Genomic DNA, 27,774 nt, shown 5'->3' with positions numbered 1-27,774 from the left:
ACGAAGATATGGATGTTATGTGACAGTATTTCTGAGAAAAAGTCAGCTGAAATGGTGGCATGCCACTGCTTTACGTGTGGACAGCATGTTTGAACGTATTTGCAGCAGTAAATGTGGCTGTTTGGCCAATGACGTTGCCATAACAACACCTGAATTTAAATGTGCAACCTCTTTTTGCATGAAATTATAATTCTTCTGAATGATATTCCTATTGGCAGCTAGTTTCTATGTGAACATTATGAGATGGACAGCCAGAGAGAATAAATGAATAACAGTTATGAAATACTATATGACAGTAAAACAAGAATACAGTTTAAAAGGGGAGTGATTTGTAAAATATCCATAAAGAAAAATCTGTTTACAGTTCTGTTTCATATGGGTGTTGAGAGATGTATCCATAGATCTTTTAATGCACCAGATTGATACTTTTAACTTCAATATTTAAAAAACAATCTTCCCGGGGGAGCATGCCCTCGGACCCCCCTAGAGGAGGTTAGGTCCACGATATTTACATGCTTATTTATACAATATGTGTGCTTATTAGGGCTGTGCATCTTCACTGGTCTCACGATTCGATTCGATTACGATTATCCTGTCAACGATTCGATTCAATTCGATATCCCGATGCATCCCGATGCATCACGATTCATATCAATGCGTTGCATCCTCAATTTTCTATATTACTGCACATGGCTTATTTTTCATCAATGCATACATGCAGTAAATATATATGAACTCTCTTTTTATTATTTAGAAAGTGCTTCAGATATCAATAACATAAATGTCTTGACATTCATTTATAAACCAAAATAAATGAATTGTATAGGTCTAGCCTCCCTATATCTGTGTGTGAAGTTGTTCCATCCTCAAAAACAAAAAAATAATTCTTCTGCAGTCTAGCTGCAGCTTCTAGCAACGGTCTTCTGTTAAAAAAGGACACTGAATGTCCTGAATGTGGCATCACTCACAGGACTTGAGTCTGAACACAGCAGACAACAGGAGTATTTATAATAGCATATAACAACTAAAATACTGCATGTGGGTGCACACTTACATTCTCTGTCTTACTGTTACATAAATCCCATGAATGTATGAGATTAAGTTAGCTTCATTATATCTCAGTGATTAAGTGAATAATAAAGTTTCTATCGGGTCACTATCAGCCTGTCACTCATTTTCAGGGAGGGGGCGGGGTTTGGAGGAACGGAGAGGAGACGGTGATCGCGGAAGCTTTTTTCCTCCTGCCTTCACAACTTTACACACGTATATATCGTCTGAAAATTGCTAGAGGACATTCATACTTTGCAATCTAAGACTTAATTAAATCCACCAAAAACCTGACATGATTGTAACGCGATTATTTATTTAAAACATAAATCCCTGTGCCGCAGCGACACGGAGTGATTCAGAGCGGGTCCTTCTGCTGTTGGTTCTGGACTGGTGTTCTTGTGTTGGTGGATAAAGCAGACTGCTCCGTGTTTGGTGTTACTGTACCGCTGTCCCGTCTGTTCCCTGATCTCTGCGTCACCGACCGATTTGATATTAAAGTGACAGAAAAAAAAAACGTTATAGTAAAGCTGCGGCCGGAAAATCAGGAAGCAACGTTACTACGCTATAACCGATTATCTTCCGTCACTGCATCGAGACCGAATCGTCCACGTCCGCATCGCAATGCATCGTAGAAACGATTATTTTCAACACCCCTAGTGCTTATGCTAACATCTTATGACAAAAGTTGGTTCCGTGTTGTGTGTAGTGAGAACGCGCTAGAGTGAGGGGGGGCCCCAAGCCAAAGCTCGCTTAGGGCCCCTAAAAGTCTAGGGCCGGCCCTGCCCCATATGTTACAACCCGGCTCTTGGGCTGCAACAAAAAGCTGGGAGGCGAGACGAGGGGTCTGAAAGTATAGCAATCCTTTATTTAGTGGACACCAAAAAGACAGCTGCAGGTATAAAAGTCACGGCTCGCCACTGGTCAGACAAAGTTATTGACCAAAACTAAGATGTAGTCTCTTAATAAATACAGGTTTTATTACAGTAAGATTCAAACTTTACTGTCAACCTAAATCTTTGTGACTGATTGGTGATTGTTTAATCAAACATTAAGCTTCTTGTCCCAAGTTTGATTCCAGGCTTAGTAAATGATTTGCATGTCATACCTCTTTCCATCCCTCATTTATACCCTGTCATCGGTCAAATAAAGGCAAACATACCTTTAAATAATCTTAAAATCAAATCCATATCATCAAATATTCATGTGTCAATATCTTCACTTAAAAGTGTGTGTCATGTTTATTTATTGTACATTTTAGAAAAACACCAGTCAATTAGATTGAACTCTCTTTATTGGATATGAGGAAATATAATCATATTTCGGACAGGGAAAATATTTGCGTCTCAGGCATTTTCTAAATCCTACTATACAACACATGTGATTGATTTAAAGATGTTGGTAGGAGTGACTCCAGGTTTCTCATCTAGCCGTGGCCAGACCCACCATGTTCTGGGCTCTGCTGAAGATGGCGTAGTACTGTCTGATGAAGACGTCTCCCAGGATCCACAGGTTGTCTCCTCCGTTACCGAAGCCAGTACGGCAGCCATAGGAATGAGACTGTGGAAAGAGAAGAGTTTCAGATGGAGGGGGACAAAATAGTGCAGGGAGGATGTATTTCTGTACGCCAACCTAGAAACTAGCATCTCCCTCAACAAAAAGCCAATGGTTTCTTTCCATTAGATAAACTACATCACGGTCACCTGACTTCACGTCACCACCGCTAAGCTAAAGGTGGCTAACGTTGGGCTATAAAGGAACTACAGCACGCTCACATGACTTCACGTCACCACCGCTAAGCTAAAGGCGGCTAACGTTGGGCTATAAAGGAACTACAGCACGGTCACATGACTTCACGTCACCACCGCTAAGCTAAAGGCGGCTAATGTTGGGCTATAAAGGAACTACAGCACGGTCACATGACTTCACGTCACCACCGCTAAGCTAAAGGCGGCTAATGTTGGGCTATAAAGGAACTACAGCACCAGTGGGGTATTTACTGACGTATTTTATGCCGTAAAAACCACAGACCTTCTTATTTCAGGCTAACAACCATAAACACGTTCAAAACACCATTTACTTTGAGACGAGGGAGGATAGTGGTGCAGAAATTAGTCCTAAAATGAGTCAGCATTACTGGGTTATACGACTCATTCATGCATCACTAAGATAAAGTGTCTGGCAGGCAAGCAGAAAATCTTACCTGGCGGACGTAGGCAGAGCCTGGGATGGTGAAGGTCTCTCCGTGGATGTGGAAGATTACATCAGGCATTTGAGCAATGCTGTTGCAGTTGACCAAGTACTGAAGCAAAAGAAAAATGGAGGAAAGAGTTACGTTTTTTGTACCGTTCTTTCAACAACAAGAAGCTGTGGGAATATCCTTTAACATTTGGGCACTTACGTCTCCGTTGTGGTTGGTAGCTCCCACTTTGCTGTTGATGTTGCTGATGCTGCTCTGAGGTCCGACAATCAGAGAAGTACCGGTGTCAACGATAGCCTGGCAGCCGCCATTACAGGCCACAACCTCACCATTGACAGTAACACTGAAAGAGAAACAGAACAGCATGCATCAGAACACTTTTAGAGATTTCTGGAGGATTTGTAATGCTGTGTTTTTGTTTCTTTACCTGTCCACTGTGATCTGCCAGTACAGCTCGCGGGAGAGGGGGATCCAGGAGATGGAACCAGAATAATGGTTGCGGTCAATGCCACCAAAGGTCACCACACTGCCTCGCTGAGTGTCACTGCAAAGACAGGAGAGAGCATCATTAATTCATTGTTTTATTTTGTTTACTTTATTTATATTTTGTGATCCTTTTATTACCTTGCATAGATGCAGAGGTGGGAAGTAACTAAGTACATTAACTCAAGTACTGTACTTAAATACAACTTGGAGGTACTTTACTTTACTTGAGTATTTCAATGTAATGCTACTTTCTACTTCTACTCCACTACAATTCAGAGGTAAATTGTGTACTTTTACTCCACTATATGTATTTAATACCTTTAGTTACTTTACAGATCTATGTGTATGTATATGTGTACATATGTATTGGTAGAATTTTGTTTATCTGTGTGCCTATTTAATACGGAATTATGTTTTTTTAACTAACAGGAGGGCTACCTCTGTATTACTCATTTTGTTTGTTTTTCGGATGTATAAACTGTATAATTGTTGAAATAGTAGAATAAATGATAAAAAATAAATTTAGAAAATGAAAAATTGTCTAGAAATCAGTTGCTATCTCAGTATAGAGCGGTGCAGGGATGATGTCTTTTTGTGACTTGGAAGTTAGCATCACAAGTTAGCATCCCTCAACAAAAAGCTAATGGGAATTTTGGAATATTGCAGAAAATAGGATAACATGTGTGTGAGGGTTAGGGTTAGGGTTAGACATGTGCTATCTGTTTTGATAGATAATCTCCACATATTAACAACACTTTATGAAAACAAAAGCTAATGTAAGGCTATATCAATAAGCTAACGTTGGCTAATGTTGGGTGTGATGAAGTTTAGTCGTCTTATTAAGACACTTGTTAGCAAACGCCATTTTTAAATCCACCACTGGGGTATTTACTGATGTATTTTATGTCGTAGAACGAAAGGTGAAAATCCTTTCCAACCAAAAAACATTAAAAAAACTTCAAGACGAGGGAACAAGAAGTGGTTAAAGCTGACTTATTCAATGATTTTAAGACTTTGTGTGCTTACGAGCTCAGGTACACGGAGAACATGTCCTGGTTGACCAGATTCTCACTCATCATGTTGTCGAAGACGGGTGTTGCGCCGGATGCAGCGAGACGAGGGTACGCCAGGCCGAGGATACCGTCAGCGCGCATGTACTGCATGAAGGGAGCTTCAGTCTCACTCAGGCCGATGATCTGGTTCTTCACAGCGAGTCCACCCACCTGAGAAACACAGAACACAGGGATTAAAAACACTCTTAAATTACAACAGGATCATTTGATTTTGCTAATCATCAGAGATGGCAAAAGTACAGACATCCTTTACTCAAGTAGAAGTACAGATACTCGTGTTTAATAATACTCTGGTGAAAGTAGAAGTACTGACTAAACTTCTTTACTCAAGTCAAAGTAAAGAGGCTTTGAAATGTACTTCAGTAAAAAGTACCCATAGCTAGCAGCTGTTTTAAAGAGTACCTGACCTCCCTTTATATTAATAGAACAATAATGTCATTGTTAGCTAATGAATGTTTCCATGCTGAACAACGGCAACATGACAACGTTTCCATTGGTCCCTCTTCTTTAGAGAAGACCAGGAAATGATGGATACACGGATCGTGTTCAAATCAATAAGCACGCAATAAAAAATCGTCAGAAAAATAAGTAGTGGAGTAAAGTATTGATACCAGAAAAATGTACTTATTGGTGGGGTAGGTAATTTTGGAGAAACCAGCTCGAGTGCGCTAGAATTTGAAAATACACAACCGAAGAAAATCTGCCACTTCCTCACAGAGCCCCTCCTCCAACACACACGAACGCGCACATGACCAATGAGGGTACGAGGTAAGTGTGTGCCCAGATGGAAGGCTGACAGGCAGGTAGGCCATCCAGTTACTTTAGCCGGGCCGGCTCAGATGATTGGTCGTGCTTTTTACAGAACTACGGCTTCCACAGATGACATTTTTCAATGGATTTTTTGTCAAAGCACTTAAGATATTCATTTATATCGGGATGTTAAGAGCATTCCATGGAATATAACAAAAAGTGTATCTCGAGCCGGTTTCTCAAACTTACCTACCCCACCTTTAAGTACAGTAACAAAGTATTTGTACTCCACTACTTCCCACCTCTGCTAATCAAGTAAAAAAGGTTGTGCAACACATAAATAGGACACTTCAGCCCAACAGATATTCAGTGTACCTTCATCGTTAAACATGTGAACTGTGAACTCAATTTTCGAATATATAGTGTTAGTAATTTCTTTATTTTCTTACGGTCACAGTGTCGTATCCCAGGAATCCGGTCATGCTGCCGGTGCCGTAATGGATGCTGAGAGCATGGCCGTTATTTCTGAAGGTGCTGCTGGTGCTGGGGTTAAACTTATCGTGGTTGTCTAGAAAGAACAGATGTAGGACACAAATATGAACAATGCTTGTCTGATAAAGTGTATATTTGTGATTTTTTTTTTTAAAGCAAATGACATAATTGAAAAGTCTTGACCTCTTGTTTTCAATCTAGTTTAATGGACTGCCACTATTAACCTATGATCTGCAATCTAAACTTTCAAACCACCCTAACAAAAACTTCCTCAGAACATCAGAGATAAGGGCTGTATAACAACAAGAAAAAATGTGGACATTAAAGTGGTAAAATAACGGGAATTTACAATCTTTCCTTTGCAGATCTTGGACTAAACAACTCGCTCTGGATGCCTAATCACAATCATACTCTCTACCAGTGGCTGCCGGCCCATAGGGGCGCCGCCCCACCTCTTCCCACATTCAAAAAAAAATATTAAAAAAAATATTAAATTAAAAAATATATATTAAAAAAAAAAAATATTTTATATTTTTATTTTTAATGAACAAGGTAAATATCATACAATTGGTATCAGTAACATGTATAATCTACAATACAATCTGGTTTAAAATGGTGTTACGATGTCTAAAGTTACTGATAAGTCACATGTTTCCTGCCCGTGGCATTAGTTTATCATTACCAGGCGGAGCCCCCGAGACAAACAGCAGCAACCAGCACGTTGCAAAAGTCTCAATAGTAAACTGTGCCGCCGAAACATAATTTCAGCCAATCAGCGCCGTCAAATATTTTGGTCACGAGGGCGCTCACGTTGGCGCCCACGTTGCTTACGTGACGTGAGTTGTTTTTTTAGACTCGTGAGTGACCAAGGTGACGCAGTATTTAGAATGGTGTGCAGGTGGAGTCGCCGGACCTCGGTCCGCACCCAATTCCGTGCAAGAGCTACTCTACAATCCTTTCCAAAGGAGGAGTTTGGGAGATAAATTGATACTTAAAGACCTTGGACCGGACCAACCCGATTTGTATATCACAGCAAGCTCGTGAAAAAGACAAAACGTATCAACGAGGCTAGCTGGATGCAAACAGGTAAATACTATCTTTTGTTTCCCATGCTTGCTCTTCAAACAGCCGGGGACAGATACGATCTGTTCAGAAACTAGACAAAAGTTAAACAAGTACAAACCACAGACTGTCTGTGTCATGGAGAATACAGTCGCTGGTTTATTTATGTCTGTAGGCCGTTGTTGTGAGTGTGGATGGTCGGAGCATATATAACGTTAGCTTAGCCAAGCTCCATTCAGAAAACAAGCATTCTAAAAGGTTGTTCGCCTGCCGTCTGTCTGCAGACTTGTCAAAGCATTAATTCATGGTTTTTACTAACCGGTATCATTATGTTGTTACGTCGGCATCATTTAGAAACGTGTATTACAATTGAATCACGGTAAAATATGTTCATTTTGTTGTAGTTGTAGCTCCCGAGCCAGCGCGTCTTGTTTGAATGATGCGAGTAAACACAGCTGGCAGCCGCGGTGAAACTCGAGCGACTAGAGCGATGCGATAGGAGCGTTTAGAGCGAAGCGAATATTCGCATCGCGTCCGGTCTGAACGCAGCATTAAAGCGAGCTCCGCGCTGCACTGGAAACGCGCCATTACATCACCAGAAGTCCTAATTTAAGGGGTCATTTCTCCCAAAAAAAAATGTTTTACTCACTATATCAAAAGCCCCACCAAAATTATTTTCCAGCAGCCGCCACTGCTCTCTACTAAAACATCTCTAAAGACTACCGGGGTTAAACTTGTCGTGGTTGTCTAGAAAGAACAGATGTAAAGACTAAAAATAATTGTTAAATGTTTGCTGATTAGGTGTTTATTGACAATAACATATTTTGCAGTGAGTGCAAAGTAAAGCAATTGAAAAAGAACAGTTAGTAATCTTGATTTATTTTTTTCCATTTAATGTATTAATGGAATATTAATCTTGTAATCTAGATACTGGAATAACTAAAAGGAGATTTCCACTGATGAGATTACATCTCATGATTGTCAAGATCTTGGTTTTCGTGTTTTATTTTGAAACTTTATTCCCGATGTCTGTTTTGACTTCCTGTCTTTGTGGGTTTTCCCGCCTGTTTTGTTAGACTTTCCTGGAGTTATTAGTTTAACATTTTCCCCATTCGCCCTGCAAACAACAGCACTTCCGCTTGTATTAATTCCTGCTTTTCTGTTTAGTGCTGTTCGTAAAGTTGTAACCTGAAACAGGTATAAGAGATATGAGCCGTCAATTTACGAGATCAAACTTGGATATTCTCATCATTTTATTGAGTTTTCTTTAGGGGAAATTCAATGGTAATTAGATTCATTTGTGTTCCTAGTTTTAACTATGGATAGCTTACCTCCTAACCCATTGCCTAAATACAAGCCTAATATTTAAACTAAATGCTTTGAGGTTCGGCTTTCCTACAGAGTTAGGTCTAACCTTAACCCTAACTACTCACTCTGGATGCCTAATCACAACCATACTCTCTCTACACTTCTTTAAGGACTGTCAGATCACTTTTTCCACTACTCAATGGATTTAGGTTTCATCTGGTCCTTCCTTTTTTCAATATTTATCAGCTTAAAAGGCCATAATGTTTCCACATGGATCGTTGTGCGCATCTGAGATGCATCGGCCTTTTGTGTGATCCTGTTATTACCATTAAATAGACGCTAGTAATAGATGAAGAGTTCTACGTACTGCAGGCGGGGCTGTTGCAGTAAATCGAGGGAATCCACAGGTTGGAGGATCCGGTGTCGAAGATGACCTTGAAGGATTGAGGAGGGGTCCCGATGGAGATGATGCCATAGTAAGCCAGCTGGAGAGGAAGAGGACACAATGGGAACCTTAGCTTTCTTTATCAAAGTTCATCTGTTAAAGGTCACCTATTATCCTGTTCTTCATCAATATATCACAGGTCTCAAATATATACAGAACCTGTCTCTGATTGGCTGGAACACCAAACAGATCATTGCAGCATTACCCATAATCCCCTCTGTTTCAGCCCTGTTTCCAAAGTGCTGATTCTCTGTCTGTTACTTTAGATGAAAATAAGGAGCCCCTCCCCACGCCCCTCTGAGAGAGATTTGGTTACAAAGAACTCAATGGTGCTCTAGGAGGAGATTCAGGTGATAAGGTGGGGGGGGGGGTTACCTTGGTTGCTGATTGGCTAATGGTTACACAAGCCAACACATCGTTATGACATCATAAAGTGGCCAAAATCTGATCAGCTCATTTTCAGACAGGTTTATATATAAATGGATCAAAAAGAGAGAGAATCTTTGTTCCTGAAACTTTCAGTCTCTTTCCACAGAGGGGACACATGTTGATGTAGAAGAGACATGAAGAAGAGGGGACACATGTTGATGTAGAAGAGACATGAAGAAGAGGGGACACATGTTGATGTAGAAGAGACATGAAGAAGAGGGGACACATGTTGATGTAGAAGAGACATGAAGAAGAGGGGACACATGTTGATGTAGAAGAGACATGAAGAAGAGGGGACACATGTTGATGTAGAAGAGACATGAAGAAGAGGGGACACATGTTGATGTAGAAGAGACATGAAGAAGAGGGGACACATGTTGATGTAGAAGAGACATGAAGAAGAGGGGACACATGTTGATGTAGAAGAGACATGAAGAAGAGGGGACACATGTTGATGTAGAAGAGACATGGAGAAGAGGGGACACATGTTGATGTAGAAGAGACATGAGAAGAGGGACACATGTTGATGTAAGAAGAGGGGACACATGTTGATGTAGAAGAGACATGAAGAAGAGGGGACACATGGTGATGTAGAAGAGACATGAAGAAGAGGGGACACATGTTGATGTAGAAGAGACATGAAGAAGAGGGGACACATGTTGATGTAGAAGAGACATGAGGAAGAGTGGACACATGTTGATGTAGAAGAGACATGAAGAAGAGGGGACACATGTTGATGTAGAAGAGACATGAAGAAGAGGGGACACATGTTGATGTAGAAGAGACATGAAGAAGAGGGGACACATGTTGATGTAGAAGAGACATGAAGAAGAGGGGACACATGTCGATGTAGAAGAGACATGAAGAAGAGGGGACACATGTTGATGTAGAAGAGACATGAAGAAGAGGGGACACATATTGATGTAGAAGAGACATGAAGAAGAGGGGACACATATTGATGTAGAAGAGACATGAAGAAGAGGGGACACATATTGATGTAGAAGAGACATGAAGAAGAGGGGACACATGTTGATGTAGAAGAGACATGAAGAAGAGGGGACACATATTGATGTAGAAGAGACATGAAGAAGAGGGGACACATGTTGATGTAGAAGAGACATGAAGAAGAGGGGACACATGGTGATGTAGAAGAGACATGAAGAAGAGGGGACACATGTTGATGTAGAAGAGACATGAAGAAGAGGGGACACATATTGATGTAGAAGAGACATGAAGAAGTGGATTTTGTCTACATAATAGGTGACCTTTAAATCTTCAGCAGCTGTTACCAGGGGCGGCGCCAGGGGGTATCTTGGAGTTGCTGTAGCAACTCCAACAATTAGCCTAGCAACGGCTTAGCAACCCCATTGTTTTGCACTCAGATATATTGCTGCTTACAGATTTCCTGTGTTCCAGCTTAAAGCCTTCTCCTCGCATTCAGGCTGTTTCTGTGCGCTGGTGAAATGTCTGCTCTCAGATTTCTTCTGTGCGCGCTCGGATCTTTTGTGTAACAACCCTGTCAAAATCCCTCAACCAATAGGAAGCCAGGTGTCCTTGCGGGTGCGTTTGCTTTACTTATTAGAGCGTCCCGTAAGGGCGGTTACTCTTTGGTTTATAAACTACCGCCCTCCACGGCTTTATAACATAACATAACATGTACTTCACTTGTTTGATTTACAACTTTTTGGGGGGGGAAAGCACAGTTAGTATATATATACCAGCACCTTACATAATAGCTACGTTCAGTGGCGCACTGGGACTAAAAACGTGTACATTTGTAAAGTTATTTAGGCAATGTTGTTGGTGGGAGTAGAGACCGCCCCTTCCAGGTGTGTGCGTTTCCGGTGTGAGTGTGGAGGGAGTACGAGACGGTAGGAGTTGTGGTCGAGTGTGGGGGAAAGTCATAATGCGTGTTATACTATTGATTGGTTCTGTAAGGCGTGGCTGTGGCCGTCAATACCAGAAAATAAAGAGAACGTTTTCGACATTGAAGGTTCGTGATCTGTGATCTTGAATAGCGGTGAACGAACGCTACAATATGAACAGGCTCGTTCTTGGCCCACTGGTATTGTTTGTTTATTTATTTTGAAAAGTAACTAGCAACGCCGTGCTGTCATATAGCAACTGCTAAGCTACTGCAGCTAACAAATCCTGGCGCCGCCCATGGCTGTTACTCACATCAGCGTCGTTGGTCATGGACTCGCCGCCGACAGCAAAGCTATCTTCAAACTTGGCCATGGGGTTGTACGGGTATTTGAGACGGTATTCCTCCCAAAGACCTTGCTCTTCCAGGGTCTCCCTCGCTGTCTTACCCTTCTCCAGAGGAACCCTGTGAAAAACCAAGGGGAGACACTTTCATTTGGTTTTCCATGACAGGTTTTATTATCATATGCACAAAGCTACAGTGTAGAAATGGCAATGACATTCTTCTGACCTGAGCCCCTCCTACCATGCAACATATATGAAAAAATACAAAAATACAAATTGTGCAAGAAGTCGATATACATGAACCCTGCAATGCACCAACTGGAGACACTTTCATTTTGTTTTCTACGAGGTCTTTGCATGTTTCCTTCATCGTCAACGTTAACAATCTTGTTTTCAATTGAATTTAATGGACTGCCAATATTAATCTTGTAATCTAGATATGTGGGTTTTCCCGCCTATTTTGTTAGAATTTCCCGGCGTTATTAGTTCAAGTTGTTCCCCATTAGCTCTGCAAACACTGGCACCTTTAGTTCTGCTTGTATTAAGTCCTGCTTTTCTGTTTAATGTTGTTCTTATTGTTGTTTGTGGTTTTCAGGAAGTTATGTTCTGGTTTGCTTTGCCTTGTCTAGACCAAGAAACAAATACAAGTATTTTCTGTTATACGTTCCTTTGTCCTGCGTTTGGGTCCAAACTACGCCACTACCAGAGGTGGGAGAAGTACTCAAATGTTGTACTTGAGTAATAGTAAAAGTACTCAGATGTTGTACTTGAGTAATAGTAGAAGTACTCAGATATTGTCCTTGAGTCAAAGTAGAAGTACTCAGGTCTTGTACTTGAGTAAAAGTAGAAGTACTCAGATCTTGTACTTGAGTAAAAGTAGAAGTACTCAGATCTTGTACTTGAGTAATAGTAGAAGTACTCAGGTCTTGTACTTGAGTAAAAGTAGAAGTACTCAGATCTTGGACTTGAGTAAAAGTAGAAGTACTCAGATCTTGTACTTGAGTAAAAGTAGAAGTACTCAGATCTTATACTTGAGTAAAAGTAGAAGTACTCAGATCTTGTACTTGAGTAAAAGTAGAAGTACCAGAGTGTAGGAATACTCAGTTATAGTAAAAGTCCTGCATTCAAAATGTTCCTCAAGTAAAAGTAGAAAAGTATTCTCATCTAAATATAGTGAAAGTAGCGACAGTAAAAGTAGTCGTTGTGCAGATTGGTCCATTTCAGAATAATATATATGATATGTTTTATAATGATTGATCATGAAAGTGTTCTCAAAGCTGGTGAAGGTGCAGCTAGTTTGAATGACTTTGTATACTGCAGGGTAGCTTGTGGATTTACTCCAGGTGGAACTACAGTCTGATTTAACACTTGATTATATTTCAAATCATTCATCCACATCTGTAAAGTAACTAAAGGGATTAAATACATGTAGTGGAGGAAAAGTACACCATGTACCTCTGAACTGTAGTGGAGTAGAAGTACAAGTAGCATCAACATTGTACTTAAGTACAGTCCTTGAGTAAATGTACTTAGTTACTTCCCACCTCTGGACACTACCCATGTCAGTATTTTACAAAAAAACATGGACCAATCTGCCTTTACTTAAAATAATATTTTCTTTCGAGATACAGGTATATATTTTAGAAAGGAAGGACTTACTGGAAGAGGCACTCGGACAGCGCCACCACGGCACACAGAACAAAGGCACGCTGCATTTTCACGGCTTGGTTATCAACTGCAAGAAAAGGAGGTTATTTCACCAAAAAATCTCTTCACAGAAACACTGAAACTGAAATACTGCAGCAGCCATAAAGCGCAGTAAACTCACCTTATGACTCCAAAGACTTTAATGCCTACACACAGCTTCGCATCCTCTTTTATACAAATGCACTAACATTTTAGCATTACACTTTGATAAGGCAGCACACACATAACTGATAAGTGAAGATAAGAAATGGAACAGGTAATCGTTGACCTCAAGAAAATTAAAGTTAGGAAAACAAACTTGATTAAAGCTTGCACGACTTTTTCCTCTCGCAATGCCAAAAGGTGATGCAAATAAAACTAAGATGCAGTTTTACTACATATTAAACTGTTTCACACTTTGTTTTTATAAAATATATACATATTTATACCCCATTTGTTATTATTCTCAGAAAAAAAAATGAAAGAAAATAATTATTTCAGTACACCGTCGCCGTGATAAGTATGTTTAATTCATTTTGTTAATATGTCTAGATTGCCTACTCTCAAAGTCATGTAATATATTATTGAGACAATTATATAATACATTAACCGTGCTTTACCTGAACCTCATCATGACACTAGAGAGGACGGCAGGGTTAGGCGCGTTCACACCGGAGTACTTTTCCCGTTTAGTTCCGTTAGTGCCTGGAATTTTGCGTTCACACCAAAAAGAGTACTTAGTTCCGAGAACTTTTAACCCCACGTTTAGTGCCTGCTAGAGAGGTGGTAATATCCTGGGGAGAAAAAAGTACCAATTTCGATTGACTGGGCGAATTGCAAACCACGCCCCGTAAAACTCTGAAAAGTTTTGTGAAGCCGCCATTGTATTTGCTGGCATTAGCATTATTAGCATTATTAGCATAGTCCCACGCACCAACGGAGAGAGAATACCTTTTGGCAACACAAAAGAAAACATGGGAGAGGTGGAGATGAGGAGGTGTCGGCGTTTTGGCGATTTACTGCGGCCTGCCAGTAAACCCAAAGCAGAAGAAGAAAAAGTGACCGGCTTCATTTGCGTAATCTTCCCTCAGGGAACTTATTCCGGTGTGAACGCGATCTGTACTTACTTCCATGGGGGTACTAAGTGCTGGGAACTAAGTACAGCAAAGTACTTGGTGTGAAAGCGGCTAATGTAATTTCCCGTGTTCACTGAATGCAACAGAGGCAAGATACCAGACCAACTAGAGAGTTGAATGGAAATAAACATCTGTCTTATTGACTGACAGGTACCTATCCTGTGAGCTGTGACAATGTTTCAAATAAACTGTCAGTCGGACTCAGAGTTTTTGACAATGGACATAAGACATTTTTTTCTCACACAACAACCCCAGAGCCACCACTTGAGCCAGATAAACAAGGCATGTAAATGTCAGTAAACTTCCAAGTCATGCGAACATGTAAGCAACGCATAAATTACAGCTAGGTTGACGTTACTTTGAATCGCGGGGGTAAGCTAAACCGTTAGCAAGTAGCTATAGCTAGCCAGATATATCAAATAAACACTTTGTCATACAATCTAAATGTAATGTTTTTTAGTGTTACCTGGTGGTTTCAAAGAAAGCTCTCTGGGAAATGTTGACTTACTGTTCGACATGAAGCTAGAAGCTACCTTACAGTACACAGTTGATCCGGAGTCCTGTCCAGTTAAAGTATTTCATAGTTAGTTTAGCTAAGCATCAACGAAGATATGGATGTTATGTGACAGTATTTCTGAGAAAAAGTCAGCTGAAATGGTGGCATGCCACTGCTTTACGTGTGGACAGCATGTTTGAACGTATTTGCAGCAGTAAATGTGGCTGTTTGGCCAATGACGTTGCCATAACAACACCTGAATTTAAATGTGCAACCTCTTTTTGCATGAAATTATAATTCTTCTGAATGATATTCCTATTGGCAGCTAGTTTCTATGTGAACATTATGAGATGGACAGCCAGAGAGAATAAATGAATAACAGTTATGAAATACTATATGACAGTAAAACAAGAACACAGTTTAAAAGGGGAGTGATTTGTAAAATATCCATAAAGAAAAATCTGTTTACAGTTCTGTTTCATATGGGTGTTGAGAGATGTATCCATAGATCTCTTAATGCACCAGATTGATACTTTTAACTTCAATATTTAAAAAACAATCTTCCCGGGGGAGCATGCCCTCGGACCCCCCTAGAGGAGGTTAGGTCCACGATATTTACATGCTTATTTATACAATATGTGTGCTTATTAGGGCTGTGCATCTTCACTGGTCTCACGATTCGATTCGATTACGATTATCCTGTCAACGATTCGATTCAATTCGATATCCTGATGCATCCCGATGCATCACGATTCATACCAATGCGTTGCATCCTCAATTTTCTATATTACTGCACATGGCTTATTTTTCATCAATACATACATGCAGTAAATACATATGAACTCTCTTTTTATTATTTAGAAAGTGCTTCAGATATCAATAACATAAATGTCTTGACATTCATTTATAAACCAAAATAAATTAATTGTATAGGTCTAGCCTCCCTATATCTGTGTGTGAAGTTGTTCCATCCTCAAAAACAAAAAAATAATGCTTCTGCAGTCTAGCTGCAGCTTCTAGCAACGGTCTTCTTTTAAAAAAAGGACACTGAATGTCCTGAATGTGGCATCACTCACAGGACTTGAGTCTGAACACAGCAGACAACAGGAGTATTTACAACAGCATATAACAACTAAAATACTGCATGTGGGTGCACACTTACATTCTCTGTCTTACTGTTACGTAAATCCCATGAATGTATGAGATTAAGTTAGCTTCATTATATCTCAGTGATTAAGTGAATAATAAAGTTTCTATCTGGTCACTATCAATCAGCCTGTCACTCATTATTTTCAGTGAGGGGGCGGGGCTTAGAGGAACAGAGGAGACGGTGATCGCGGAAGCTTTTTTCCTCCTGCCTTCACAAACTTTACACACGTATATATCGTCTGAAAATTGCTAGAGGACATTCATACTTTGCAATCCAAGACTTAATTAAATCCACCAAAAACCTGAGATGATTGTAACGCGATTATTTATTTAAAACATAAATCCCTGTGCCGCAGCGACACGGAGTGATTCAGAGCGGGTCCTTCTGCTGTTGGTTCTGGACTGGTGTTCTTGTGTTGGTGGATAAAGCAGACTGCTCCGTGTTTGGTGTTACTGTACCGCTGTCCCGTCTGTTCCCTGATCTCTGCGTCACCGACCGATTTTATATTAAAGTGACAGAAAAAAAAAACGTTATAGTAAAGCCGCGGCCGGAAAATCAGGAAGCAACGTTACTACGCTATAACCGATTATCTTCCGTCACTGCATCGAGACCGAATCGTCCACGTCCGCATCGCAATGCATCGTAGAAACGATTATTTTCAACACCCCTAGTGCTTATGCTAACATCTTATGACAAAAGTTGGTTCCGTGTTGTGTGTAGTGAGAACGCGCTAGAGTGAGGGGGGGGGCCCAAGCCAAAGCTCGCTTAGGGCCCCTAAAAGTCTAGGGCCGGCCCTGCCCCATATGTTACAACCCGGCTCTTGGGCTGCAACAAAAAGCTGGGAGGCGAGACGAGGGGTCTGAAAGTATAGCAATCCTTTATTTAGTGGACACCAAAAAGACAGCTGCAGGTATAAAAGTCACGGCTCGCCACTGGTCAGACAAAGTTATTGACCAAAACTAAGATGTAGTCTCTTAATAAATACAGGTTTTATTACAGTAAGATTCAAACTTTACTGTCAACCTAAATCTTTGTGACTGATTGGTGATTGTTTAATCAAACATTAAGCTTCTTGTCCCAAGTTTGATTCCAGGCTTAGTAAATGATTTGCATGTCATACCTCTTTCCATCCCTCATTTATACCCTGTCATCGGTCAAATAAAGGCAAACATACCTTTAAATAATCTTAAAATCAAATCCATATCATCAAATATTCATGTGTCAATATCTTCACTTAAAAGTGTGTGTCATGTTTATTTATTGTACATTTTAGAAAAACACCAGTCAATTAGATTGAACTCTCTTTATTGGATATGAGGAAATATAATCATATTTCGGACAGGGAAAATATTTGCGTCTCAGGCATTTTCTAAATCCTACTATACAACACATGTGATTGATTTAAAGATGTTGGTAGGAGTGACTCCAGGTTTCTCATCTAGCCGTGGCCAGACCCACCATGTTCTGGGCTCTGCTGAAGATGGCGTAGTACTGTCTGATGAAGACGTCTCCCAGGATCCACAGGTTGTCTCCTCCGTTACCGAAGCCAGTACGGCAGCCATAGGAATGAGACTGTGGAAAGAGAAGAGTTTCAGATGGAGGGGGACAAAATAGTGCAGGGAGGATGTATTTCTGTACGCCAACCTAGAAACTAGCATCTCCCTCAACAAAAAGCCAATGGTTTCTTTCCATTAGATAAACTACATCACGGTCACCTGACTTCACGTCACCACCGCTAAGCTAAAGGTGGCTAATGTTGGGCTATAAAGGAACTACAGCACGCTCACATGACTTCACGTCACCACCGCTAAGCTAAAGGTGGCTAATGTTGTGCTATAAAGGAACTATAGCACGGTCACATAACTTCACGTCACCACCGCTAAGCTAAAGGTGGCTAATGTTGTGCTATAAAGGAACTATAGCACGGTCACATGACTTCACATCACCACCGCTAAGCTAAAGGTGGCTAATGTTGGGCTATAAAGGAACTACAGCACGGTCACATGACTTCACGTCACCACCGCTAAGCTAAGGGCGGCTAATGTTGGGCTATAAAGGAACTACAGCACGGTCACATGACTTCACATCACCACCGCTAAGCTAAAGGTGGCTAATGTTGGGCTATAAAGGAACTACAGCACGGTCACATGACTTCACGTCACCACCGCTAAGCTAAAAGCGGCTAATGTTGGGCTATAAAGGAACTACAGCACGGTCACATGACTTCACGTCACCACCGCTAAGCTAAAGGTGGCTAATGTTGGGCTATAAAGGAACTACAGCACGGTCACATGACTTCACGTCACCACCGCTAAGCTAAAGGTGGCTAATGTTGGGCTATAAAGGAACTACAGCACGGTCACATGACTTCACGTCACCACCGCTAAGCTAAAGGCGGCTAATGTTGGGCTATAAAGGAACTACAGCACGGTCACATGACTTCACGTCACCACCGCTAAGCTAAAGGTGGCTAATGTTGGGCTATAAAGGAACTACAGCACGGTCACATGACATCACGTCACCACCGCTAAGCAAAAGGCGGGTGGACGTGATGACGTTTAGTCGTCTCATTTAGACACTTGTTAGCATCCACAATTTTTTTTATTCACCAGTGGGGTATTTACTGACGTATTTTATGTCGTAAAATAAAAATCTCTTCATCTTGTGTTAACCACAGACCTTCTTATTTCAGGCTAACAACCATAAACACGTTCAAAACATCATTTACTTTGAGACGAGGGAGGATAGTGGTGCAGAAATTAGTCCTAAAATGAGTCAGCATTACTGGGTTATACGACTCATTCATGCATCACTAAGGTAAAGTGTCTGGCAGGCAAGCATAAAATCTTACCTGGCGGACGTAGGCAGAGCCTGGGATGGTGAAGGTCTCTCCGTGGATGTGGAAGATCACATCAGGCATTTGAGCAATGCTGTTGCAGTTGACCAAGTACTGAAGCAAAAGAAAAATGGAGGAAAGAGTTACGTTTTTTGTACCGTTCTTTCAACAACAAGAAGCTGTGGGAATATCCTTTAACATTTGGGCACTTACGTCTCCGTTGTGGTTGGTAGCTCCCACTTTGCTGTTGATGTTGCTGATGCTGCTCTGAGGTCCGACAATCAGAGAAGTACCGGTGTCAACGATAGCCTGGCAGCCGCCATTACAGGCCACAACCTCACCATTGACAGTAACACTGAAAGAGAAACAGAACAGCATGCATCAGAACACTTTTAGAGATTTCTGGAGGATTTGTAATGCTGTGTTTCTGTTTCTTTACCTGTCCACTGTGATCTGCCAGTACAGCTCGCGGGAGAGGGGGATCCAGGAGATGGAACCAGAATAATGGTTGGGGTCAATGCCACCAAAGGTCACCACACTGCCTCGCTGAGTGTCACTGCAAAGACAGGAGAGAGCATCATTAATTCATTGTTTTATTTTGTTTACTTTATTTATATTTTGTGATCCTTTTATTACCTTGCATAGATGCAGAGGTGGGAAGTAACTAAGTACATTAACTCAAGTACTGTACTTAAATACAACTTGGAGGTACTTTACTTTACTTGAGTATTTCAATGTAATGCTACTTTCTACTTCTACTCCACTACAATTCAGAGGTAAATTGTGTACTTTTACTCCACTATATGTATTTAATACCTTTAGTTACTTTACAGATCTATGTGTATGTATATGTGTACATATGTATGGGTAAAACTTTGTTTATCTGTGTGCGTATTTAATACCTCTGTATTACTCATTTTGTTTGTTTTTCGGATGTATAAACTGTATAATTGTTGAAATAGTAGAATAAATGATAAAACATTCATTCAAAAAATGAAAAATTGTCTAGAAATCAGTTGCTATCTCAGTATAGAGCGGTGCAGGGATGATGTCTTTTTGTGACTTGGAAGTTAGCATCACAAGTTAGCATCCCTCAACAAAAAGCTAATGGGAATTTTGGAATATTGCAGAAAATAGGATAACATGTGTGTGAGGGTTAGGGTTAGGGTTAGACATGTGCTATCTGTTTTGATAGATAATCTCTACATATTAACAACACTTTATGAAGACAAAAGCTAATGTAAGGCTATATCAATAAGCTAACGTTGGCTAATGTTGGGTGTGATGAAGTTTAGTCGTCTTATTAAGACACTTGTTAGCAAACGCCATTTTTAAATCCACCACTGGGGTATTTACTGATGTATTTTATGTCGTAGAACGAAAGGTGAAAATCCTTTCCAACCAAAAAACATTAAAAAAAACTTCAAGACGAGGAAACAAGACTTTGATTTTAAGACTTTGTGTGCTTACGAGCTCAGGTACACGGAGAACATGTCCTGGTTGACCAGATTCTCACTCATCATGTTGTCGAAGACGGGTGTTGCGCCGGATGCAGCGAGACGAGGGTACGCCAGGCCGAGGATACCGTCAGCGCGCATGTACTGCATGAAGGGAGCTTCAGTCTCACTCAGGCCGATGATCTGGTTCTTCACAGCGAGTCCACCAACCTGAGAAACACAGAACACAGGGATTAAAAACACTCTTAAATTACAACAGGATCATTTGATTTTGCTAATCATCAGAGATGGCAAAAGTACAAACATCCTTTACTCAAGTAGAAGTACAGATACTCGTGTTTAATAATACTCTGGTGAAAGTAGAAGTACTGAGTAAACTTCTTTACTCAAGTCAAAGTAAAGAGGCTTTGAAGTGTACTTCAGTAAAAAGTACCCATAACTAGCAGCTGTTTTAAAGAGTACCTGACCTCCCTTTATATTAATAGAACAATAATGTCATTGTTAGCTAATGAATGTTTCCATGCTGAACAACGGCAACATGACAACGTTTCCATTGGTCCCTCTTCTTTAGAGAAGACCAGGAAATGATGGATACACGGATCGTGTTCAAATCAATAAGCACGCAATAAAAAATCGTCAGAAAAATAAGTAGTGGAGTAAAGTATTGATACCAGAAAAATGTACTTAAAGGTGGGGTAGGTAATTTTGGAGAAACCAGCTCGAGTGCGCTAGAATTTGAAAATACACAACCGAAGAAAATCTGCCACTTCCTCACAGAGCCCCTCCTCCAACACACACGAACGCGCACATGACCAATGAGGGCACGAGGTAAATGTGTGCCCAGATGGAAGGCTGACAGGCAGGTAGGCCATCCAGTTACTTTAGCCGGGCCGGCTCAGATGATTGGTCGTGCTTTTTACAGAACTACGGCTTCCACAGATGACATTTTTCAATGGATTTTTTGTCAAAGCACTTCAGATATTCATTGCTATCGGGATGTTAAGATCATTCCATGGAATATAACAAAAAGTGTATCTCGAGCCGGTTTCTCAAACTTACCTACCCCACCTTTAAGTACAGTAACAAAGTATTTGTACTCCACTACTTCCCACCTCTGCTAATCAAGTAAAAAAGGTTATGCAACACATAAATAGGACACTTCAGCCCAACAGATATTCAGTGTACCTTCATCGTTAAACATGTGAACTGTGAACCCATTTTCGAATATATAGTGTTAGTAATTTCTTTATTTTCTTACGGTCACAGTGTCGTATCCCAGGAATCCGGTCATGCTGCCGGTGCCGTAATGGATGCTGAGAGCATGGCCGTTATTTCTGAAGGTGCTGCTGGTGCTGGGGTTAAACTTATCGTGGTTGTCTAGAAAGAACAGATGTAGGACACAAATATTAACAATGCTTGTCTGATAAAGTGTATATTTGTGAATTTTTTTTAAAGCAAATGACATAATTGAAAAGTCTTGACCTCTTGTTTTCAATCTAGTTTAATGGACTGCCACTATTAACCTATGATCTGCAATCTAAACTTTCAAACCACCCTAACAAAAACTTCCTCAGAACATCAGAGATAAGGGCTGTATAACAACAAGAAAAAATGTGGACATTAAAGTGGTAAAATAACGGGAATTTACAATCTTTCCTTTGCAGATCTTGGACTAAACAACTCGCTCTGGATGCCTAATCACAATCATACTCTCTACCAGTGGCGGCCGGCCCATAGGGGCGCTAGGGGCGCCGCCCCACCTCTTCCCACATTCAAAAAAAAATATTAAAAAAAATATTAAATTAAAAAATATATATAAAAAAATATATATATTTTATATTTTTATTTGTAATGAACAAGGTAAATATCATACAATTGGTATCAGTAAAATGTATAATCTACAATACAATCTGGTTTAAAATGGTGTTACGATGTCTAAAGTTACTGATAAGTCACATGTTTCCTGCCCGTGGCATTAGTTTATCATTACCGGGCGGAGCCCCCGAGACAAACAGCAGCAACCAGCACGTTGCAAAAGTCTCAATAGTAAACTGTGCCGCCGAAACATAATTTCAGCCAATCAGCGCCGTCAAATATTTTGGTCACGAGGGCGCTCACGTTGGCGCCCACGTTGCTTACGTGACGTGAGTTGTTTTTTAGACTCGTGAGTGACCAAGGTGACGCAGTATTTAGAATGGTGTGCAGGTGGAGTCGCCGGACCTCGGTCTGCACCCAATTCCGTGCAAGAGCTACTCTCCAATCCTTTCCAAAGGAGGAGTTTGGGAGATAAATTGATACTTAAAGACCTTGGACCGGACCAACCCGATTTGTATATATCACAGCAAGCTCGTGAAAAAGACAACACGTATCAACGAGGCTAGCTGGATGCAAACGATGCAAAAAGGTAAATGCTATCTTTTGTTTCCCATGCTTGCTCTTCAAACAGCCGGGGTACAAACCACAGACTGTCTGTGTCATGGAGAATACAGTCGCTGGTTTATTTATGTCATATACATATATAACGTTAGCTTAGCCAAGCTCCATTCAGAAAACAAGCATTCTAAAAGGTTGTTCGCCTGCCGTCTGTCTGCAGACTTGTCAAAGCATTAATTCATGGTTTTTACAAACCGGTATCAGTATGTTGTTACGTCGGCATCATTTAGAAACGTGTATTACAATTTAATCACGGTAAAATATGTTCATTTTGTTGTAGTTGTTGCTCCCGAGCCAGCGCGTCTTGTTTGAATGATGCGAGTAAACACAGCTGGCAGCCGCGGTGAAACTCGAGCGACTAGAGCGATGCGATAGGAGCGTTTAGAGCGAAGCGAATATTCGCATCGCGTCCGGTCTGAACGCAGCATTAAAGCGAGCTCCGCGCTGCACTGGAAACGCGCCATTACATCACCAGAAGTCCTAATTTAAGGGGTCATTTCTCACTATATCAACAGCCCCACCAAAAATATTTTCCACCAGCCTTCACTGCTCTCTACTAAAACATCTCTAAAGACTACCGGGGTTAAACTTGTCGTGGTTGTCTAGAAAGAACAGACGTAAAGACTACAAATAATTGTTAAATGTTTGCTGATTAGGTGTTTATTGACAATAACATATTTTGCAGTGAGTGCAAAGTAAAGCAATTGAAAAAGAACAGTTAGTAATCTTGATTTATTTTTTTCCATTTAATGTATTAATGGAATATTAATCTTGTAATCTAGATACTGGAATAACTAAAAGGAGATTTCCACTGATGAGATTACATCTCATGATTGTCAAGATCTTGGTTTTCGTGTTTTATTTTGAAACTTTATTCCCGATGTCTGTTTTGACTTCCTGTCTTTGTGGCTTTTCCCGCCTGTTTTGTTAGACTTTCCTGGAGTTATTAGTTTAACATTTTCCCCATTCGCCCTGCAAACAACAGCACTTCCGCTTGTATTAAGTCCTGCTTTTCTGTTTAGTGCTGTTCGTAAAGTTGTAACCTGAAACAGGTATAAGAGATATGAGCCGTCAATTTACGAGATCAAACTTGGATATTCTCATCATTTTATTGAGTTTTCTTTAGGGGAAATTCAATGGTAATTGGATTCATTTGTGTTCCTAGTTGTAACTATGCATAGCTTACCTCCTAACCCATTGCCCAAATACAAGCCTAATATTTCAACTAAATGCTTTGAGGTTCGGCTTTCCTACAGAGTTAGGTCTAACCCTAACCCTAACTACTCACTCTGGATGTCTAATCACAACCATACTCTCTCTACACTTCTTTAAGGACTGTCAGATCACTTTTTCCACTACTCAATGGATTTAGGTTTCATCTGGTCCTTCCTTTTTTCAATATTTATCAGCTTAAAAGGCCATAATATTTCCACATGGATCGTTGTGCGCATCTGAGATGCATCGGCCTTTTGTGTGATCCTGTTATTACCATTAAATAGACGCTAGTAATAGATGAAGAGTTCTACGTACTGCAGGCGGGGCTGTTGCAGTAAATCGAGGGAATCCACAGGTTGGAGGATCCGGTGTCGAAGATGACCTTGAAGGATTGAGGAGGGGTCCCGATGGAGATGATGCCATAGTAAGCCAGCTGGAGAGGAAGAGGACACAATGGGAACCTTAGCTTTCTTCATCAAAGTTCATCTGTTAAAGGTCACCTATTATCCTGTTCTTCATCAATATATCACAGGTCTCAAATATATACAGAACCTGTCTCTGATTGGCTGGAACACCAAACAGATCATTGCAGCATTACCCATAATCCCCTCTGTTTCAGCCCTGTTTCCAAAGTGCTGATTCTCTGTCTGTTACTTTAGATGAAAATAAGGAGCCCCTCCCCACGCCCCTCTGAGAGAGATTTGGTTACAAAGAACTCAATGGAGCTCTAGGAGGAGATTCAGGTGATAAGGGGGGGGGGTTACCTTGGTTGCTGATTGGCTAATGGTTACACAAGACAACACATCGTTATGACATCATAAAGTGGCCAAAATCTGATCAGCTCATTTTCAGACAGGTTTTTATAGAAATGGATCAAAAAGAGAGAGAATCTTTGTTCCTGAAACTTTCAGAGTCTCTTTCCACAGAGGGGACACATGTTGATGTAGAAGAGATATGAAGAAGAGGGGACACATGTTGATGAAGAAGAGGGGACACATGTTGATGTAGAAGAGACATGAAGAAGAGGGGACACATGTTGATGTAGAAGAGACATGAAGAAGAGGGGACACATGTTGATGTAGAAGAGACATGAAGAAGAGGGGACACATGTTGATGTAGAAGAGACATGAAGAAGAGGGGACACATGTTGATGTAGAAGAGACATGAAGAAGAGGGGACACATGTTGATGTAGAAGAGACATGGAGAAGAGGGGACACATGTTGATGTTGAAGAGACATGAAGAAGTGGATTTTGTCTACATATTAGGTGACCTTTAAATCTTCAGCAGCTGTTACTCACATCAGCGTCGTTGGTCATGGACTCGCCGCCGACAGCAAAGCTATCTTCAAACTTGGCCATGGGGTTGTACGGGTATTTGAGACGGTATTCCTCCCAAAGACCTTGCTCTTCCAGGGTCTCCCTCGCTGTCTTACCCTTCTCCAGAGGAACCCTGTGAAAAACCAAGGGGAGACACTTTCATTTGGTTTTCCATGACAGGTTTTATTATCATATGCACAAAGCTACAGTGTAGAAATGGCAATGACATTCTTCTGACCTGAGCCCCTCCTACCATGCAACATATATGAAAAAATACAAAAATACAAATTGTGCAAGAAGTCGATATACATGAACCCTGCAATGCACCAACTGGAGACACTTTCATTTTGTTTTCTACGAGGTCTTTGCATGTTTCCTTCATCGTCAACGTTAACAATCTTGTTTTCAATTGAATTTAATGGACTGCCAATATTAATCTAGATATGTGGGTTTTCCCGCCTATTTTGTTAGAATTTCCCGGCGTTATTAGTTCAAGTTGTTCCCCATTAGCTCTGCAAACACTGGCACCTTTAGTTCTGCTTGTATTAAGTCCTGCTTTTCTGTTTAATGTTGTTCTTATTGTTGTTTGTGGTTTTCAGGAAGTTATGTTCTGGTTTGCTTTGCCTTGTCTAGACCAAGAAACAAATACAAGTATTTTCTGTTATACGTTCCTTTGTCCTGCGTTTGGGTCCAAACTACGCCACTACCAGAGGTGGGAGAAGTACTCAGATGTTGTACTTGAGTAATAGTAAAAGTACTCGGATGTTGTACTTGAGTAATAGTAGAAGTACTCAGATATTGTCCTTGAGTCAAAGTAGAAGTACTCAGGTCTTGTACTTGAGTAAAAGTAGAAGTACTCAGATCTTGTACTTGAGTAAAAGTAGAAGTACTCAGATCTTGTACTTGAGTAATAGTAGAAGTACTCAGGTCTTGTACTTGAGTAAAAGTAGAAGTACTCAGATCTTGTACTTGAGTAAAAGTAGAAGTACTCAGATCTTGTACTTGAGTAAAAGTAGAAATACTCAGATCTTGTACTTGAGTAAAAGTAGAAGTACCAGAGTGTAGGAATACTCAGTTACAGTAAAAGTCCTGCATTCAAAATGTTCCTCAAGTAAAAGTAGAAAAGTATTCTCATCAAAATATAGTTAAAGTAGCGAGAGTAAAAGTAGTCGTTGTGCAGATTGGTCCATTTCAGAATAATATATATGATATATTTTATAATGATTTATCATGAAAGTGTTCTCAAAGCTGGTGAAGGTGCAGCTAGTTTGAAGTACTTTGTATACTGCAGGGTAGCTGGTGGATTTACTCCAGGTGGAACTACAGTCTGATTTAACACTTGATTATATTTCACATCATTCATCCACATCTGTGAAGTAACTAAAGGTATTAAATACATGTAGTGGAGTAATAGGACACCATGTACCTCTGAACTGTAGTGGAGTAGAAGTACAAGTAGCATCAACATTGTACTTAAGTAAATGTACTTAGTTACTTCCCACCTCTGGACACTACCCATGTCAGTATTTTACAAAAAAACATGGACCAATCTGCCTTTACTTAAAATAATATTTTCTTTCGAGATACAGGTATATATTTTAGAAAGGAAGGACTTACTGGAAGAGGCACTCGGACAGCGCCACCACGGCACACAGAACAAAGGCACGCTGCATTTTCACGGCTTGGTTATCAACTGCAAGAAAAGGAGGTTATTTCACCAAAAAATCTCTTCACAGAAACATTGAAACTGAAATACTGCAGCAGCCATAAAGCGCAGTAAACTCACCTTATGACTCCAAAGACTTTAATGCCTACACACAGCTTCGCATCCTCTTTTATACAAATGCACTAACATTTTAGCATTACACTTTGATAAGGCAGCACACACATAACTGATAAGTGAAGATAAGAAATGGAACAGGTAATCGTTGACCTCAAGAAAATTAAAGTTAGGAAAACAAACTTGATTAAAGCTTGCACGACTTTTTCCTCTCGCAATGCCAAAAGGTGATGCAAATAAAACTAAGATGCAGTTTTACTACATATTAAACTGTTTCACACTTTGTTTTTATAAAATATATACATATTTATACCCCATTTGTTATTATTCTCAGAAAAAAAAATGAAAAGAAAATAATTATTTCAGTACACCGTCGCCGTGATAAGTATGTTTAATTCATTTTGTTAATATGCCTAGATTGCCTACTCTCAAAGTCATGTAATATATTATTGAGACAATTATATAATACATTAACCGTGCTTTACCTGAACCTCATCATGACACTAGAGAGGACGGCAGGGTTAGGCGCGTTCACACCGGAGTACTTTTCCCGTTTAGTTCCGTTAGTGCCTGGAATTTTGCGTTCACACCAAAAAGAGTACTTAGTTCCGAGAACTTTTAACCCCACGTTTAGTGCCTGCTAGAGAGGTGGTAATATCCTGGGGAGAAAAAAGTACCAATTTCGATTGACTGGGCGAATTGCAAACCACGCCCCGTAAAACTCTGAAAAGTTTTGTGAAGCCGCCATTGTATTTGCTGGCATTAGC

The 27,774-nt window shown here is 40.4% G+C and overlaps 2 protein-coding genes across 2 annotated transcripts; both read right to left on the bottom strand.

Moving 5' to 3' along the window:
- Positions 1–2,323: 2,323 nt before the first annotated feature.
- On the bottom strand, positions 2,324–14,925 carry LOC117552351 (pepsin A-like). Its single transcript, XM_034225729.1, has 10 exons — positions 14,831–14,925; positions 13,160–13,235; positions 11,471–11,621; positions 8,786–8,903; positions 6,006–6,124; positions 4,760–4,956; positions 3,675–3,791; positions 3,449–3,590; positions 3,251–3,349; positions 2,324–2,607 (listed from the first exon to the last, which is right to left on the bottom strand). Exons 1-10 carry the CDS (start codon positions 14,838–14,840, stop codon positions 2,470–2,472), a joined length of 1,167 nt encoding a protein of 388 aa, XP_034081620.1. The 5' UTR covers positions 14,841–14,925; the 3' UTR covers positions 2,324–2,469.
- A 2,331-nt stretch (positions 14,926–17,256) lies between these two features.
- LOC117552352 (pepsin A-like) lies at positions 17,257–26,917 on the bottom strand. Its single transcript, XM_034225730.1, has 9 exons — positions 26,845–26,917; positions 25,210–25,360; positions 24,225–24,342; positions 21,520–21,638; positions 20,275–20,471; positions 19,244–19,360; positions 19,018–19,159; positions 18,820–18,918; positions 17,257–17,540 (listed from the first exon to the last, which is right to left on the bottom strand). The coding sequence occupies exons 1-9, from the start codon at positions 26,898–26,900 to the stop codon at positions 17,403–17,405; spliced, it is 1,137 nt and encodes a 378-aa protein (XP_034081621.1). The 5' UTR covers positions 26,901–26,917; the 3' UTR covers positions 17,257–17,402.
- Positions 26,918–27,774: the final 857 nt, after the last annotated feature.

The sequence above is a fragment of the Gymnodraco acuticeps genome, unplaced genomic scaffold (assembly GCF_902827175.1).
Source record: "Gymnodraco acuticeps unplaced genomic scaffold, fGymAcu1.1, whole genome shotgun sequence".
Classification (NCBI taxonomy): domain Eukaryota; kingdom Metazoa; phylum Chordata; class Actinopteri; order Perciformes; family Bathydraconidae; genus Gymnodraco; species Gymnodraco acuticeps.
The sequence above is the reverse complement of the archived record's forward strand: the minus strand, read 5'-3'. Positions and strand labels throughout refer to the sequence as shown.

Bases quoted from the DNA above. Each gene is read 5' to 3' on its own strand.
- LOC117552351 (XM_034225729.1), bottom strand. The intron at 11,622-13,159 runs GTAAGTCCTTCC...GGTTTTTCACAG, and splicing joins CTGTCCGAGTGCCTCTTCCA to GGTTCCTCTGGAGAAGGGTA. The intron at 3,792-4,759 runs GTAAGCACACAA...CTGTCTTTGCAG, and splicing joins TTCTCCGTGTACCTGAGCTC to TGACACTCAGCGAGGCAGTG.
- LOC117552352 (XM_034225730.1), bottom strand. From the start codon at position 26,900: ATGCAGCGTGCCTTTGTTCTGTGTGCCGTGGTGGCGCTGTCCGAGTGC. The intron at 19,160-19,243 runs GTAAAGAAACAG...TTTCTCTTTCAG, and splicing joins TGGCAGATCACAGTGGACAG to TGTTACTGTCAATGGTGAGG. The intron at 17,541-18,819 runs GTAAGATTTTAT...CTCTTTCCACAG, and splicing joins GCTCTGCCTACGTCCGCCAG to TCTCATTCCTATGGCTGCCG.